Source organism: Callithrix jacchus, chromosome 4, assembly GCF_049354715.1.
Source record: "Callithrix jacchus isolate 240 chromosome 4, calJac240_pri, whole genome shotgun sequence".
NCBI lineage: Eukaryota > Metazoa > Chordata > Mammalia > Primates > Cebidae > Callithrix > Callithrix jacchus.
In genome coordinates this window covers 33625838-33641155 of record NC_133505.1, presented here as the reverse complement: position 1 = coordinate 33641155, position 15318 = coordinate 33625838, and the positions used below count along the sequence as shown (strand labels likewise).

Sequence of the window (15318 nt, the reverse complement as noted above, 5' to 3'; positions counted from 1 at the left end):
ACCTCTCCCCTAGTCTCTGCCTGGGTAATGTGGCCAGTCATCAGTCATTTCCCCTGTGTCTCTAGCTGGTGCTTGAGAATACATGGGCAATGTGGGTGGGAGCTTCAGCATGGATTTCAGTCACCACCCTATCCCGAGCAGCCTTTCTTCTTACCAAGATGACCATACTCCCCAGCCATGACCTATCTCAAAGATAGGTTCTCACATCTCTCACCTTTGCCCTCATTGAGAGATCTAACCACAGCTTGACACATGGCAGGACAGGGCACCAAGAATGGGATTCACAAGCATCTCTGTCACTCCAAGGATGGTTTTTCTGGCCATGTCAACCATTTGGTGATCCCCCCATTCCCATGGAGGGGGTATTGTGTTGTATTTGGCCTGGACTCTGGCCTATGCTCTGTCCCCCATCCTTATCTGTCTGCCTGGTTTCTGAGAAGCCAAAAGCCTTCTTGTTCTTATTCAGTGACCTCAACAGAGAACACTCCCCAATCCAGCAGGGGGAACCCTCAACGGGATGTGTTTCATATTCATTTCCTTCTCCAAAACTTTTTCTGGATGATTAGGAAAGTGAGATAATCTTAGAACTCTAGGCTTCAATCCCCTTGTGGGACAGGGAGGCTCACTTGGACTCCTACTGGAAAGCTGCCTGGATGCCTTTGCCCTCTTCACATGGTGGTGGTGCAATTCAGCTGTCACTCATCTCTCCTTCTTGAGGGCTCTCCGGCTCCTCTGTTCCTGGGTAAATTGCCTTCAAGCACTGAATCTTTTTGCTGCCACAGATGACATGGAGAAAGCCAAAAGGATTGGGTTTCGCTGGGGGCAGGGGAGGTTGCTTCCATGATATTTGCCGGTTGGGGGTTGGGGACACCATGCCCTGGGGCCCATGGGATTTCTCTGTGCCTAGTGAGCCACCTTCTTCCTCTCTCCATTGTAATCCCATTCCCACTTACTGAGGTGGGATCCAACATGGGATCGAGGTAGAATCAGGAGAGCCCATCAGCCCCCCTGAATCTCCTCTTCTGCCAGGAGCCAAAGCAGAAGTCTGCTCTCACGTGGAGGTCCTGAGGACATGATTCCTATGGGTTTGACCCTGGCTGGGTCTCTCATGCCCCTTTTGAGGCCCCCTCAAACCCGCTGCTTTCACCACTGCTTTCTCCGCTGCCACCTCCACTGCAGACATTTTTTTTAATGGGGCCGAACCCTGACTTCCTGAAGCCAGGCACCAGTCGAGTTGCCCCACCAGTGTGCATGCACAAGGCACGAGCCGCTCCTCTGTTCATAGTGATGTTCACTGTTGCCCCAGTGATGGGTTCCTGAGATGTGACCCAGGAGAAGCCCCCTGTGGCAGTGTCAGGAATGGGGCTCAGGCCCCTTCTTGTCAGGCCATCCACAGGATAGTCTCTGGATACCAGGATTCAGCAAATCTGGGCCAGGAGAAAGAGAGTTCAGGCAAAGGGAACACCAGGAAGCAGTGCAGTCTCAGGCCTGCACCGATTGGGAACAGGTGAGTCTCCTCAAATATCATGCCCTGGTCATCTCCAGGACAACATTGACTGTGCATCAATGGGCTGCTCTTTCAACCAAGGGTCCTAGTGGTGGAAAACAGAACACTGCAGCTTCAGGGGCTGCCTCGGGGTGAGTGATACTCTGCCACTGCTGTGTGTCTGTGTGTGTGGAAGGGACCTTATTCGTGTGTGTGCACCTGTATGTCTCTGTGATTTCTCGCTCTCTTCTTTTCCACTCCATCTCTTTCTCACTCTGTATGTCTGTGTGTGCGTGTGTGTGTGTGTGTGTGTGTGTGTGTGTGTATTGGGACCCATGTGCTCTGTGGGCTGGAGAGTGATTTCTTGCACCACAACCTCTCTTTTGCTGAGCCCCTCTCACTTCTCTGCTTGGGTCACATGAGCAATCGTCAGTCATTTCCCTGGAAGTTCCACCTGGCATTCCTGAAGGCCTGGGCAGCATGCAGAGGGAGCTGCCTCAGAGCAACATGAGTTTCAGTCACCTCCCAATCCTGAGTGGTGCCTTTCTTATGAAAAAGACAACCACACCCCCAAGTCAGAGACAAAAGCCTCACCACAGCTCATTGTCTATCTGCAGGAGAGCTGCCCACTCACCTCAAAGAAGATGGTTCTCACTTCTCTCACCTTGGACCTCATTGAGACAGCTAGCCACAGCTCGGCACAGTGCCAGAACAGGGCTCCAAGAATGGGATGTGGCTAGCATCTCTGTCACTCCAAACCTGGCCTTTGTGGCCAACTCAACCATTTCTCACTCCCCAACCCTCGGATGCCCAGGGAGGTGGCAGTGTGCTGTATTTGGCCTAGACTCTGTCCACCCTTTTTCTCTGTTGACCCTGTTTCTGAGAAGCCTAGAGGCTTCTTGGTCTAGCTCAGTGTCTTCAACAGAAAACGCTCACCAGTCCAGCAGGGGGGAACTTCGTGGGAATGCGTTTCATGTCCATTCCCCACCCCACCCCCAAAGCTGTTTCTGGATGATTGGGCAGGTGCAGTGATCCTGGAGCTCTGTGTTTCCATACCTGTGTGGTACAGAAATGCTCTCTTGATCTCCATGTCCTACCGGATGGCTGCCTGGCTGTTCTTTGCCCTCTCCACAGGCAGTTCTGTAATTTAACTGCCCTTCCTCTCTCATTCTTGAGGGCCATTCAGCTCCTCTACTCCTGGGGAAAGTGCCTTCACGCACTGGATCTTTTGACTGCCACGGATGCCAGGAAGTGAACCAAAGCAATTGGGTTTTTCTGGGTGCAAAGGAGGTTGCCACAGGGTACCTGCCAGGTGGCAGGGTGGGAACAGCATGCCTCGTGACCCATGGGGTCTCTCTGGGCCCCAGTGAGGGCCTTTCTGCCTTTCTCCATTGTAATCCCATTCTTGCTTACCCAGGTAGGATCTACAGTGGCATCCAAGGTGGAGATCCGAGAGCCTATTAGGAGCCCTGAATCTCCTCTTCCCCTGGGAGCCAAAGCAGAAAACTGCTCACCCGTGGAGGCCATGTGGACATGAGTCCTATTGGTTTGAACCTGGATTGGTCCCTTGCACACCCCTATCCCCGACCTCCCCAAATCTGCTGCTTTCTCTGCTGCCACCTACACCACAGCTATTTCTTAAAGGGGCCGGGATGTGGGAAGCATCTCTGTCACACCAACACTAGCCATTCTGGGCAAGGTAACCATTTGGCACTGCACACCCCAGATGTCCTGGGAGGTGGCATTTTGCTGTATTTGGCCTGGACTCTGGCCTAGGCTCTGTCCTCCCTCTTTCACTGTCTGCCTTGTTTCTCAGAAGACTAGAGGTTTCTTAATCTGGCTCAGTGTCTTCAACAGAGAACATTCCCCATTCCAATAGGGGGAAACTTTCATGGGGATGCGTTTCATGTCTATTTCCTCCTCCAAAGCTGCTTCTGGATGATTGGACAGGTGTGATGATCGTGGAGCTCTGGGCTTCCATCCCAGTGTGGGACAGGGACTCCCTCTCAGTCTCCATGTCCCACTGAATGTCTGCCTGTCTGGCCTTTGCCCTCTCCACCAGGCAGCACTGTGGCAGGTCACCCTACCTTCCTCTCTCATTCTTGAGGGCCATCCATCTCCTCTGTTCCTTGGAAAAATGCCTTCAAGCACTGAATCTTTTGGCTGCCATGGATGCTAGGAGTGGGCCAAAGGGATTGGATTAAGCTGAGTGCAGGGGAGGTTGCGTAGTGGGTACCTGCCAGGAGTCAGGGTGGTGACACCACACCTTAAGGCTCATAGGATCTCTCTGTGCCCAAGCGAGGCACTTCCTGCCCCTCGCCATTGTAATCCCATTCCCACTTACACAGGTGGGATTCAACATGGGATCCAAGATGAACACCAGAGAGACCATCGGTTGCCCTGGATCTCTTCTTTCAAACCCATAGGACTTGTGTCCTCCGGGCATAAGATGGGCTCTTCAGAGTCCTCCTCGGATTCAATTGTGGGAATAATCTTGCTCTGGCACAGAGAGATCCCATAGGCCCCAAAACGTAGTGTCCCCACACTGCCACCTGGCAGGTACTCCAGACTCAACCTCCCCTGCACCCAGCAAAACCCAATCCCTTTGGCCTGTTCCCTGGCATCCGTGACAGCCAAAATATTCAGTACTTGAAGGCACTTTCCCCAGGGGCAGACGAGCCAGATAGCCATCAAGAATGAAAGAGGAAGGGCAGGTGAATTGCAACGCTGACATGTGGTGAGGGCCAGTGCAAGCCAGGCAGCCAGCCAGGGGGACATGGAGACTGAGAGAGCATCCCTGTTTCACATGGGTAAGGAAACCCAGAGATCCATGACCATTGAACTTGCCCAATCATCCAGAAACAGGTTTAGAGGGGGAAACGGAGATGAAACGCATTCCCAAGGCATTTCCCCCTGCTGGACTGGGGAGTGTTCTTTCTTGAAGACACTGAGACAGCCTAAGAAACCTCCAAGCTTTTCAGAAAGAGGGTAGATGGAGAAAGAGACAGGACAGAGCATAAGCCAGAGTCCAGGCCAAATACATCACAATGCCACCTTCACAGCATTGTGGAAGGGGGAAGGAGTGCCAAACTGTTTCAGAAAGGCCACTGTTAGAGTGAGAGAGATGCTTGCCACATCCCATTCTTGGTGTCCTGTTGTGTCCAGCTGTGGCTAGATTTCTCAAGGTGTGCAAAGGCAAGAGTAGTGAGAGCCATCTTCACTATGAAATGAAGAGCCTTCTTTAGGGTTGCTGGTCAGACCTCCTGCAAGTGGACAGTGAGCTATGTTGAGGATTTTGTCCATGGCTGGGGGTATGGTCATCTTGGTCCTAAAAAAGAGGCCACTTAGGATTGGGAGGTGACTGAAACCCATGCTGGTCCCATGCAGCTCCCTCTCCATGTTGCCCAGGACTTCACAGACGCCAGCTGGAACCAAAGAGCAAACCACTGATGGCCAGTCACATGACCCAGGCAGAGACGAGGGGAGAGGCTCAGCAAAAGAGAGGCCGTCATGCAAGAAAATGTCCTCCATCACACAGGAAACACCTGTACCAACACACACAGGCACACACATGTACACAGTTGCAGAGAGTGAGAAAGAGAGAGTGGGAAAGGAGCGAGAGAGAAATCACCGAGAGACATAAAAGTGCACACACACAACGATACCACTTCCATACACACACAGACACACAGCAGTGGCAATTTATAACTCACTCCCAGGCAGCTCCTGGATCTGCAGTTCTGTTGTCTCCGGAGGCCAGGATTTGCCTAAGGTGGGCCAAGAAGAAGAAACCTCGGGCAGAGAAAGAGCCCGGGAAGCAGCTTGGAATTCCAGTCTCAGGCCTGAGGGAAAAAGATACAGGTGAGTCTCACAAATGTCATGCCCTGGTCATTTCCAGGACACCTCTCCCTGTGTGCCTGTGGCCTACTCTCTCACCTGATGGTCCTAGTGGTGCAAAACAAAACACTGCAGCTTCAGCACTCCCTGGGGGTGAGTTATACTCTGCCATTGCTGTGTGTCTGTGTATGTGGAAGGGGTGTTGTTTGTGTGTGTGCCTGTATGTCTCCCTCTGATTTGTCTCTCTCTTCTTTCCTGATCCCTCTCTCTCACTCTATGTGTCTGTGTGTGAGCATGGGTGTGTGTGCATGTGCACGCATGCATGTGTGTTGGGACCCATGTGTCCTGTGCACCAGAGGGCGGTTTCTTCAATGACAGCCTCTCTTTTGCTGAGTCTCTTCCCATGTCTCTGTCTGAGTTGGGTTGTCGATTGTCAGTCATTTCCCGGGCGGTTTCACCTGGCATTTGTGAAGGCCTGGGCAATGTGGAGAGGGAGTTGCCTCAGACCAGCATGGGTTTCAGTTACCTCCCCAACCTAAGCGGCCTCTTTATTAGGGCCAAGATGACCACAACCCCCAGCTATGGACAAAGGCCTCACCACAGCTCACTGTCCTCCTACAGGAGGGCTGCCATCTACTTCAAAGGAAATGGTTCTCACTTCTCTTGACTTTTCACTCATTGAGAAATCTAGTAAGAGCTCAACACAGGGCCAGAACAGGGTGCCAAGAACGGGATGTGGTAAGCATTTCTGTCACTGTAACACTGGCCTTTCTAGCCAAGTCAACCATTTGGCACTCCCCTCATCATAGATGCCCTTGGAGGTGGCATTGTGCTGTATTTTGACTGGACTCTGGCTTAGGCTCTGTCCTCTCATGTTCTCTGTCTGAGAAGCTGAGACTATTCTTGGTCTCACTCGGTGCCTTCAACAGAGAACTCACCCCAGTCCAGCAGGAGGAAACTTCATGGGGATGCATTTCATGTCCCTTTCTCCATCCAAAGCTGTTTCTGGATGACTGGGCAGGTGCAATGATCCTGGAGCTCTGGGCTTCCATCCCCATGTAGGACAGGGAAGCTCTCTTGTTCTCTGTGTCCCACTGGATGTCTGCCTGGCTGACTATTATTCTCTGCACAAGGCGATGTTGCAATTCACCTGCCCTTGCTCTCTGATTCTTGAGGGTCAACCGGCTCCTCTGATCCTGAGTAAGTACATTCAAGCACTGAATCTTTTGGCTGCCATGGATTCCAGGGAGCTGGCCAAAGGGATTGGGTTTTGCTGGGTGCAGAAGACATTGTGTCTGGTATACCTGATGGGTGGCAGGGTGGGGACATCATGCCTTGGGGCCCATGAGATCTACCTGTGCCCCAGCGAGGCACTTTCCTCCTTCCTCCATTGTAATTTCATTCCCACTTACCTAGGTGGGGTCCAACATATGATCCGAGGTGGAATCTGGAAAGCCCATTTGGCACCTTTAATCGCCTCTTCCATGAGGAGTTGAAGCAGAAGACTGATAGCTTGTGGAGGCCCTGAGGACATGAGTCCTATGGGTTTGAACCTGACTGTCTCATCCATGCCTTTTCTCCAGGCCTCCACAAACCCACTGCCTGTCCAGTCATCACTCTTTCTCCAGTGGTTCCATCTGGCGTTCGTGAAGCCTGGCAATGTGGGGAGAGAGCTGCTTCAGGCCATCATGGGTTTCAGTCACCTCCCTATCCTGTGTGTCCTCTTTCTTATGACCAAGTCTACCACACCTCCAAGCAGTGGACAAAATCCTCACCACAGCTCACTGTCCACCTGCAGGAGGGCTGCCCACTGACCTCAAGGAAGGTGGTTCTCACTTCTCTCACCTTTGCCCTCATTGAGAAATCTAGCCTCAACTCAACACAGGGCAGGGACCACAGGACAAGAACGGGATGTGGCAAGCATCTCTGTCACTCCAACACTGGCCTTTCTGTCCAAGACAACGTCTGGCACTCCCACCAGCCACCCGATGCCCGTGGAGGTTACAGGTTGCTCTATTGGTCTGGACTCTTGCCTGTGCTCTGTCCTCCCTCTTTCTCTGTCTAACCCATTTCTGAGAAGCCTAGAGGCTTCTTGGTCTGGCTCAGTGTCTTCAACAGAGAACACTTTCCAGTCCAGCAGGGGAAAACTTCATGTGGATGTGTTTTATGTTCCCTTCCCCTCCATGTCCCACTAGATGGCTACCTGGTGGGCCTTTGCCCTATCCAACAGGCAGTGGTGCAATTCACCTGCCCTTCCTCTCATTCTTGAGGACCCTCTGTCTCCTCTGCTCCTGGGAAATGTGCCTTCAAGCACTGAATCTTTTGGCTGCGGGGGAGCTAGCCAAACGGATTGGGTTTTGCTGGGTGCAGAGGAGATTGCATCTGGGGTACCTGATGAGTGGTGGGGTGTGGACACCATGCCTTGGGGCCCATGGGATCTATCTGTGCCCCAGTGAAGTTATTCTGGCTTCTCTCCATTTTAATCCAATTCCCACATACTCTGGTGGGATCTAAAATGGGATCCAAGGCAGAGTCCAGAGAGCCCATAGGAAGTCCTGAATCTCCTCTCCTGCCAGGAGCCAAAACAGAAGACAGCTCACTTGTAGAGGCCCTGAGGACATGAGTCCTGTGGGTTTGGCCCTGGCCTGGTCTCACACACGTCTGTTTCCCAGGCCTCCCCAAGCCCGCCGCTTTTGCCACCAATTTCTCCACTGCCACCTCCTCCTCAGCCAATTATTAAAGGGGCTGCAGCATGACTTCCCAGAGCCAGGTGAGAGTCAAGTCAGTCTCACCAGTTAGCGTGCACGAGGCACAAGCCTCTCCCTGGGTCATAGTGAGGTTCATCATTGCCCCTGTGATGGGTTCCTGAGAAGTCACAAATCAGGATATCCCTATGGCAGAGTGTCAGGAACAGGGCTGATGCCCCTCCTTGCAAGAACATCGATAGGATGGTCTCAGGAGGCCAGTATTTGCTAAAGGTGAGCCAAGAGGAAGAAACCTCAGGTGGAGTGAGCACTGGGGAAACAGCGTGGAGTCCCAGTCTCAGGCCTGTGCTGACAGGGTATAGGCGAGTCTCCCCAAATGTTGTGCCCTTGTCATCTTCAGGACACCTCTGCCTCAGTGCCCATGGGCTGCTCTCTGACCTGAGTGTCCTATTGGGATTACAATGGAGAGAGGCGTGTAGTGCCTTGCTGGGTCACAAAGAGATCCCATGGGCCCCAAGGCATGGTGTCTCCACCCTGCCAGACAGCAGGTTCCCCAGACAAAACCTCCCCTTCGTCCAGCAAAACCCAATCCCTTTGGACTGCTCCCTGGCATCCATGTCACTGAAAAATTCAGTGCTCGAAGACATTTCCCCATGAGCAGAGGAGCCAGATGTCCCTCAATAGTGAGAGAGGATGCGCAGGAGAATTGCAACCCTGGTAGGACAGGGATGCTCTCTTGGTCTCCATCTCCCACTGGTTGTCTGCCTGACTGGCCTTTGCTGTCCTCACAAGGTAGTGTTGCAATTTACCTGGCCTTCCTCTCTTATTCTTTAGGACCATCCCACTCCTCTGCTCCTTGGGAAAGTGGCTTCAAGCACTGACCCTTATGACTGTCACAAACGCCAGGAAGCTGGACAAAGGAATTAGGTTTTGCTGGGTGCTAGGGAGGTTGTGTCCAGGGTACCTGCTGTGAGGTGAGGTGGGGACAAAACACTTTGGGGACCTTGGGATCTCTTTGTGCCTGAGTGAGGCTCTTCCCACTCCTCTCCATTGAAATCCCATTTCTGCTTACCCAGGTGGGATCCAATATGGAATCTGAGACAGAGTCCAGAGTGCCCATCGAGTGCCCTGACTCCCCTTCCCCCAAGATTCAAAGCAGAAGACTGCTCATTCGTGGAGGCCAGGAGGACTCAAGTCCTATGGGTTTGACCCTGGCTTCATCTCGTGCATGCCCCTTATTCCTGCCTCCCCAAACCCGCCACTTTCACTGCCACTCTCTCCACCACCTCCTCTGCCGCAGCCATTCTTTAAAGGAGATGCACCCTGACTTCCCAGAGCCAGGTGCAATTCGAGTTGGCCTCGCCAGTGCACATGCACGAGACACAAGCCACTCCTGGGTTTATAGTGAAGTTCACCATTTCTTTGGTGATGGTGTTCCTGAGACATAAGAAAGGCAGAGCCCCCTCTGGCAGTGTGTTCAGGAATGGGGCTTAGGTCCCTCCTCACCAGGACCTCCACAGGATAGTTTCTGGAGTCCAGGATATGCTGAAGGTGGGCCAGAAGGAAGAGATTTCAGGTGTAGGGAGTGCAGGGGAAGCATCGCAGAATTCATCTCAGGCCTGTGACGATGGGGTACAGGTGTGTTCCCCAGATGTCATGCCCTGGTCATCTCCAGGACATCTCTGTCTGTGTGCCTGTGGGCTCACAGGGTCCAAATGGTAGACAACAGAACTCTGCAGCTTCAGGGGATGCTGGGGTGTGAGTGATACTCTGCCACTGCTGTGTGTCTGTGTGTGTGGAAGGTGTGTTATTTGTGTGTGTGTGTGTGCCTGTACGTCTCTCTCTGTTTTCTCTCTCGTTTCCCACTCCTCTCTTTCTCTGTCTGTGTCTGTGTGTGTGCATATGTGTGCATGTGCGTGTGTGTGTGTGTGTGTGTGTGTGTGTGTGTGTGGACGTTTTGTGCCCCGTGTGCTGGAGGGTGGTTTCATGCATCAAAGACTCGCTTTTGCTGAGCCTCTCACTATGTCCCTGCTGGGTCTCATGGCTGGTTGTCAGTCATTTCCCTGGCAGTTCCAGCTGGAATTTGTGAGGCCTATGAAATGTGGGGAGAAAGCTGTGTCGGACCAGCATGGTTTTCAGTCACTACACCGTCCTGAAGGGCCTCTTTCCTAGGACCTAGATGATAACTCCCCCAAGCCATGGACAAAAGTTTCACCACCGCTTACTGTCCACCTGCAGGTGGGCTGCCCTCTGACCTCAAAGAAGACATTACTCACTTCTCTCATCTTTACCCTCACTGAGAAATCTAGCCACACTTTGACACAGGTCCAGAACTGGGCAGAAAGAATGGGATGTGGGAAGCATCCCTGCCTCTTGACCGCTGGCCTTTCTGGCCAACTCAACCATTTGGCATTCCCCCACTCTGGCCAGATGCCCATAGAGGTGGCATTGTGCTGTATTTGGCCTGGCCTCTGGCCTCCCTCTTTCTCTGTCTGTCCCATTTCTGAGAAGCCTAGAGACTTCTTAGTCTGGCTCAGTGTGTTCAACAGAGAACACTCCCCAGTCCAGCAGGGACTCATGGGGATGTGTTTCATGTCAGTTTCCTCTCTTGGTCTCCATGTTCCACTGGATGGCTTTCTGGCCAGCCTTTGACCCCTCCAAAAGGCGTTGTTGGAATTCACCTGCTCGTCTTCTCTCATTCTTGAGGGCCATCCAGAATCTTGGCTCCTGGGGAAAGAGACTTAAAGCACTGAAAGTTTTGGCTGTCACAGATGCCAGAGAGTGAGCCAAAGAAATTCGACTTCACTGGGTGCAGGTGAGGTTTTGTCTGGAGTACCTGCTGGGTGGTGGGGTGGAGACATCATACCTTGGGGCCCATGGAACCTCTCTATTCCCTAGGAGGTCCTTCCCACCTCTCTCCATTGCAAACCCATTCCTGCTTACCCAGATTGGATGTAAAATGGGATTCATAGTCTGGAGGGCCCATGGGGAGTCCTGAGTCTCCTCTTCTGGCAGCTAAAACAGAAGACCGCTCACTTGTGGAGGCCCTGAGGACACGAGTAATATGGGTTTCACCCTGGCTTGGTCTCGCACCTGCCCCTTCCAAGACCTCCCCAAACCCATCGCTTTCGCTGCTGCTTTCTCTGCCGCCACCTTCTCTGCAGCCATTTCTTAAAGGGGCTGCAGACTGACTTCTTAAAGCCAGGCACGAGTCAACTTGGCCACGCATGTGTGCATTCACAAGGCATGAGATGCTCCTCGGGACATAGTGACATTCACCGTTGTCCCTTAGATGGGTTCCTGAGACTTCACAAAGGAAGAGTCCACTGTGGCAGTGTGTCAGGAAAGGGGCTCAGGCCCTTCCTCACCAGGACGTCCACAGGAAAGTATCTGGAGGACAGGATTTGTAGAAGGTGGGCCAGGAGGGAGAAACCTCAAATGGAGGGAGTGCCAGAGAAGCAGCTCAGAATCCCAATCTCAGGCCTACACCAACAAGGTAAAGGTGAATCTCCCCAAATGTCATGCCCTGGTCATCTCCAGGACACTTCTGCCTCTGTTCCCATGGACTGCTCTCTCACCCGAGGGTCCTGGTGGTGGACAAGAAAACCCTGCCACTTCAGAGGCTGCCTGAGTGTGAGTGATACTCTGCCACTTCTGTGTTTCTGTGTGTGTGGAAAGGGTGCTGTTTGTGTGTTTGCACCTGAATGTCTTTCTCTGATTTCTCTTTCTTTTTTCCCACTCCCTCTCTTTCTCACTGTCTCCGTCTGTGTGTTTGCATGTGTTTGTGTGTGTATATGTGTGTTTTGGGATGCATGTGCCCTGTGCTCCGGAGGTGGTTTCTTGCATGATGGCCTCACTTTTGCTGAGCCTCTTTTCATGTCTCTGCCTGGGTCTTGTGGCCTGACATCAGTCCTTGCCCTGGTGGTTCCAGCTGTCATTTGTGAAAGCCTGGGAAACATGGGGAGGGAGCTTTGTAGGACCAGCATGGGTTTTAGTCACCTCCCTATCTGGAGCAGCCTCTTTCTTAGGACCAAGTTGACCACACCCCCAGCCATGGACAACAGCCTTACCACAGCTCACTGTCCACCTGTAGGAGGGCTGCCAACCAATCTGAAAGAAGATGGTTCTCACTTTTCTCTCCTGTGCCCTCAATGAGAAATCTAGCCACAGCTCAACACAGGGACTGAACAGGGCACGAAGAACAGGATGTGGCAAGCATCTCTCTCATGCCAATGCTGGCCTCTGTCCAAGTCAACCGTTTGGCACTCCATCCAGCCACCCGATGCCTATGGAGGTGTCATTGTGTTGTATTTGGCCTGGACTCTGCCCTAGGCTCTATCCTCCCTCTTTCTCTGTATGCCTCGCTTCTGAGAAGCCTAGAGTCTTCTTTGTCTGGCTCAGTGTCTTCAACAGAGAACACTCCCCAGTCTAGCAAGGGGAAACTTCATGGGGATTTGTTTTATGTTCTTTTTCCCCTCCAAACCTGTTTCTAGATGATTGGGCAGGTGCAATAATCATGGAGCTCTGGGCTTCGATCCTTGTGTGAGACAGGGACGATCTTTTGGTCTCCATGTCCCACTGGATAGCTGCCAGGCTGGCCTTTGCCCTCTCCACAAGGTGGCACTGCAATTCACCTGCACTTCCTCTCTCATTCTTCAGTGCCACCCACCTCCTCTGCTCCTGGGGAAAGTGCCTTCAAGCACTGAATCTTTTGGCTACCATGGATGGTAAGGAGCTGGCCAAAGGGATTGGGTTCACTGGGTGCAGGGGAATTTGTGTCCATGGAACCAGACAGGTGGCTGGGAGGGAACAACATGCCTTGGGGGCCATGGGATCTCTCTGTGCCCGAGCAAGGCCCTTCTCTCCTCTCTCCATTTTAAGCCAATTCCCAAATACCCAGATGGGATCCAACATGGAATCTGAGGTGGAGTCTGGAGAGCTTATTGGGTGCCCTGACTCTTCTTTTCCACTGGGAGCTGAAGCAGAAGACTGCTCGCTTGTGGAGGCCATGAGGACAAGAATCCTATGGGTTTGGCCCTGGCTTGGTCTCACACATGCCCTTTTCCCAGGCCACCCCAAACCCACAGCATTCACTGCTGTTTTATCCATCACCACCTCTGCCACAGCCATTTCTTAGTGGGGCCACAGCTTGACTTCCCAGAGCCAAGTGCAAATCAAGTCACCTTGCCAGTGCCCAAGTGTGAGGCACGAGCCACTCATCTGGTCAAATGAGGTTCACCATTGCCCCAGTGATGGGTTCCTGAGAAGTCACAAAGGAGTAGTCCCCTTTGGCAGTATGTCAAGAACAGAACTCAGGCCCCTCCTTGACAGGACATGCACAGAATAATCTCAGGAGGCCAGGATTCACTGAAGGTGGGCCAGGAGGAAGAAACCTCAGGGAGAGGTAGCACCAGGGAAGCAGCTCGGAATCCCCATCTCAGACCTGTGCCAATTGGGTACAGGGAAGTCTCCTGAAATGTCGTGCTTCTTTAATCTCCAGGACACCTCTGCCTGACTGCTGTGGGCTGCTCTCCGACCCTAGCATCCTAGTGGTGGATCCCACTTGGGTAAGCGGAAATGGGATTACAATGGAGAGAGGCAGGGAGGGCCTGACCTGAGCACAGAGAGATCCTAAGGGCTCCAAAACATAGTGTCTCCACCCAGTCCCCTGTCAGATTCCCCAGACACAACCTTCCCTGATCCAGTGAACACAATTCCTTTGGCCCACTCCCTGGCATTGGTGGCAGCCAAAAATTCACTGCTTGAAGGCATTTTCCCCAGGAGCAGAGGAGCCAGATGGCCCTCAAGAATGAGAGAGATGTGGCAGGAAAATTGCAACACTGCCTTGTGGAGAGGGCAAAGGCCAGCCTGGCAGCCATCCAGTGGGACATGGAGACTGAGAGAGCATCCCTATCCTACATGGGGGTGGAAGCCCAGATCTCCACAATCATTGCACCTGCCCAATTTTCCATAAACAGGTTTGGAGGGGGAAAGGAACATGAAACAGATCCCCATAAGGTTTCCCCCTGCTGTACTGGGGAGTGTTCTCTGTTGAAGACACTAAGCCAGACCAAGAAGTATCTAGGCTTCTCAGAAACAGGGCAGACAGAAAAAGAGGGAGGACAGAGCCTATGTCAGAGTCCAGGCCAAATACAGCACAACGCCACCTCCACAGGCATCTGGGGGGTGAGAGTGTGAAGTGGTTGTCTTGGCCAGGAAGGCCAATGTTGCAATGAGAGAGATGCTTGCCACATCCTGTTCTTGGAGTCCTGAACCAGCCCTGTGTTGAGCTGTGGCTAGATTTCTCAATGAGCAAAGGCAAGAAAAGTGAGAACCATGTTCTTTGAGGTCAGTGTGCAGCCTTCTGCAAGTGGACAATGAGCTGTGGTGAGGTATTTGTCCATGGCTGGGGTGTGTGTTCATCTTGGTCCTAAGAAAGAGGCAGCTCAGGATGGGTAGGTGACTGAAACCCATGCTGGTCTGATGCAGCTCCCTCCCCATGTTCCCCAGGACTTCACTCACAAAGGGCAGCTGGAACCACCTGGGAAATGACTGACAATGGGCCACATGACCCAGGCAGAGATGAGGGAAGAGGCTCAGTAAAACAGAGGCCGTCATTGAAGAAACTGCCCTCAGGCTCACAGGGCACACATGTACCAACACACACACACACACACACACACACACACACACACACACACACAAACACATGCACATACAGAGATGCAGAGAGTGAGAAAGAGAGGGAGCAGGAAAGAAGAGAGAGAAATTAGAAAGAGACGTAAGGCGCACACGCACCAACACCACTCCACACACAGACACACAGCAGTGGCATAGTATGACTCACACCAGGGCAGCCCATGAAGTTGCAGGTTTCTGTTGTCCCCCACTAGGACCCTTGAATGAGAGAGCAACCCATGGGCCCACAGACAGAAATGTCCTGGCGATGACCAGGACACGACATTTAGGGAGACTCACCTGTACCCGGTTAGTGCAGGCCTGAGACAGGGATTCCGTGCTGCTTTCTTGGAGTTCCCTCCACCTGAAGACCCTTCCTCCTCGTCTCACTTCAGCGAATCCTGGCCTCTAGAGACTATCCTATGGACATAATGGCAGGGAGGGGCCTGAGCCCCATTCCTGACACACTGCCACAGGAGATTCTCCATTGTGATGTCTCAGGAACCTATCACCGGGGCAACAGCGAACATCAGTATGACCTGAACAGTGACTCATGCCTCAGGCTTGCACACTGGTGAGACAAGTTGACTCAAACTCCTCTGGGAAGTCAGG

General features: G+C 52.6%; 1 protein-coding gene across 1 annotated transcript; it reads right to left on the bottom strand.

The window, feature by feature from the left end:
* Positions 1-2958: 2958 nt before the first annotated feature.
* Positions 2959-15109, bottom strand: LOC128931725 (uncharacterized). Its single transcript, XM_078370587.1, has 5 exons — positions 15007-15109; positions 10972-11075; positions 10710-10755; positions 6736-6976; positions 2959-5328 (listed from the first exon to the last, which is right to left on the bottom strand). Exons 2-5 carry the CDS (start codon positions 10996-10998, stop codon positions 5196-5198), a joined length of 447 nt encoding a protein of 148 aa, XP_078226713.1. The 5' UTR covers positions 10999-11075; positions 15007-15109; the 3' UTR covers positions 2959-5195.
* Between the last annotated feature and the right edge of the window lie 209 nt (positions 15110-15318).

Excerpts from the sequence above, each read along its gene's own strand:
- LOC128931725 (XM_078370587.1), bottom strand. The coding sequence starts at position 10,998 with ATGAATCCCATTTTACATCCAATCTGG. Across the intron at positions 10,756-10,971 it reads CCATTTTACATCCAATCTGG|GAGCCAAGATTCTGGATGGC; the intron begins GTAAGCAGGAAT and ends CTCTTTCCCCAG. Across the intron at positions 6,977-10,709 it reads GAATGAGAGAAGACGAGCAG|GCTTCACGAACGCCAGATGG; the intron begins GTGAATTCCAAC and ends CCACATTGCCAG.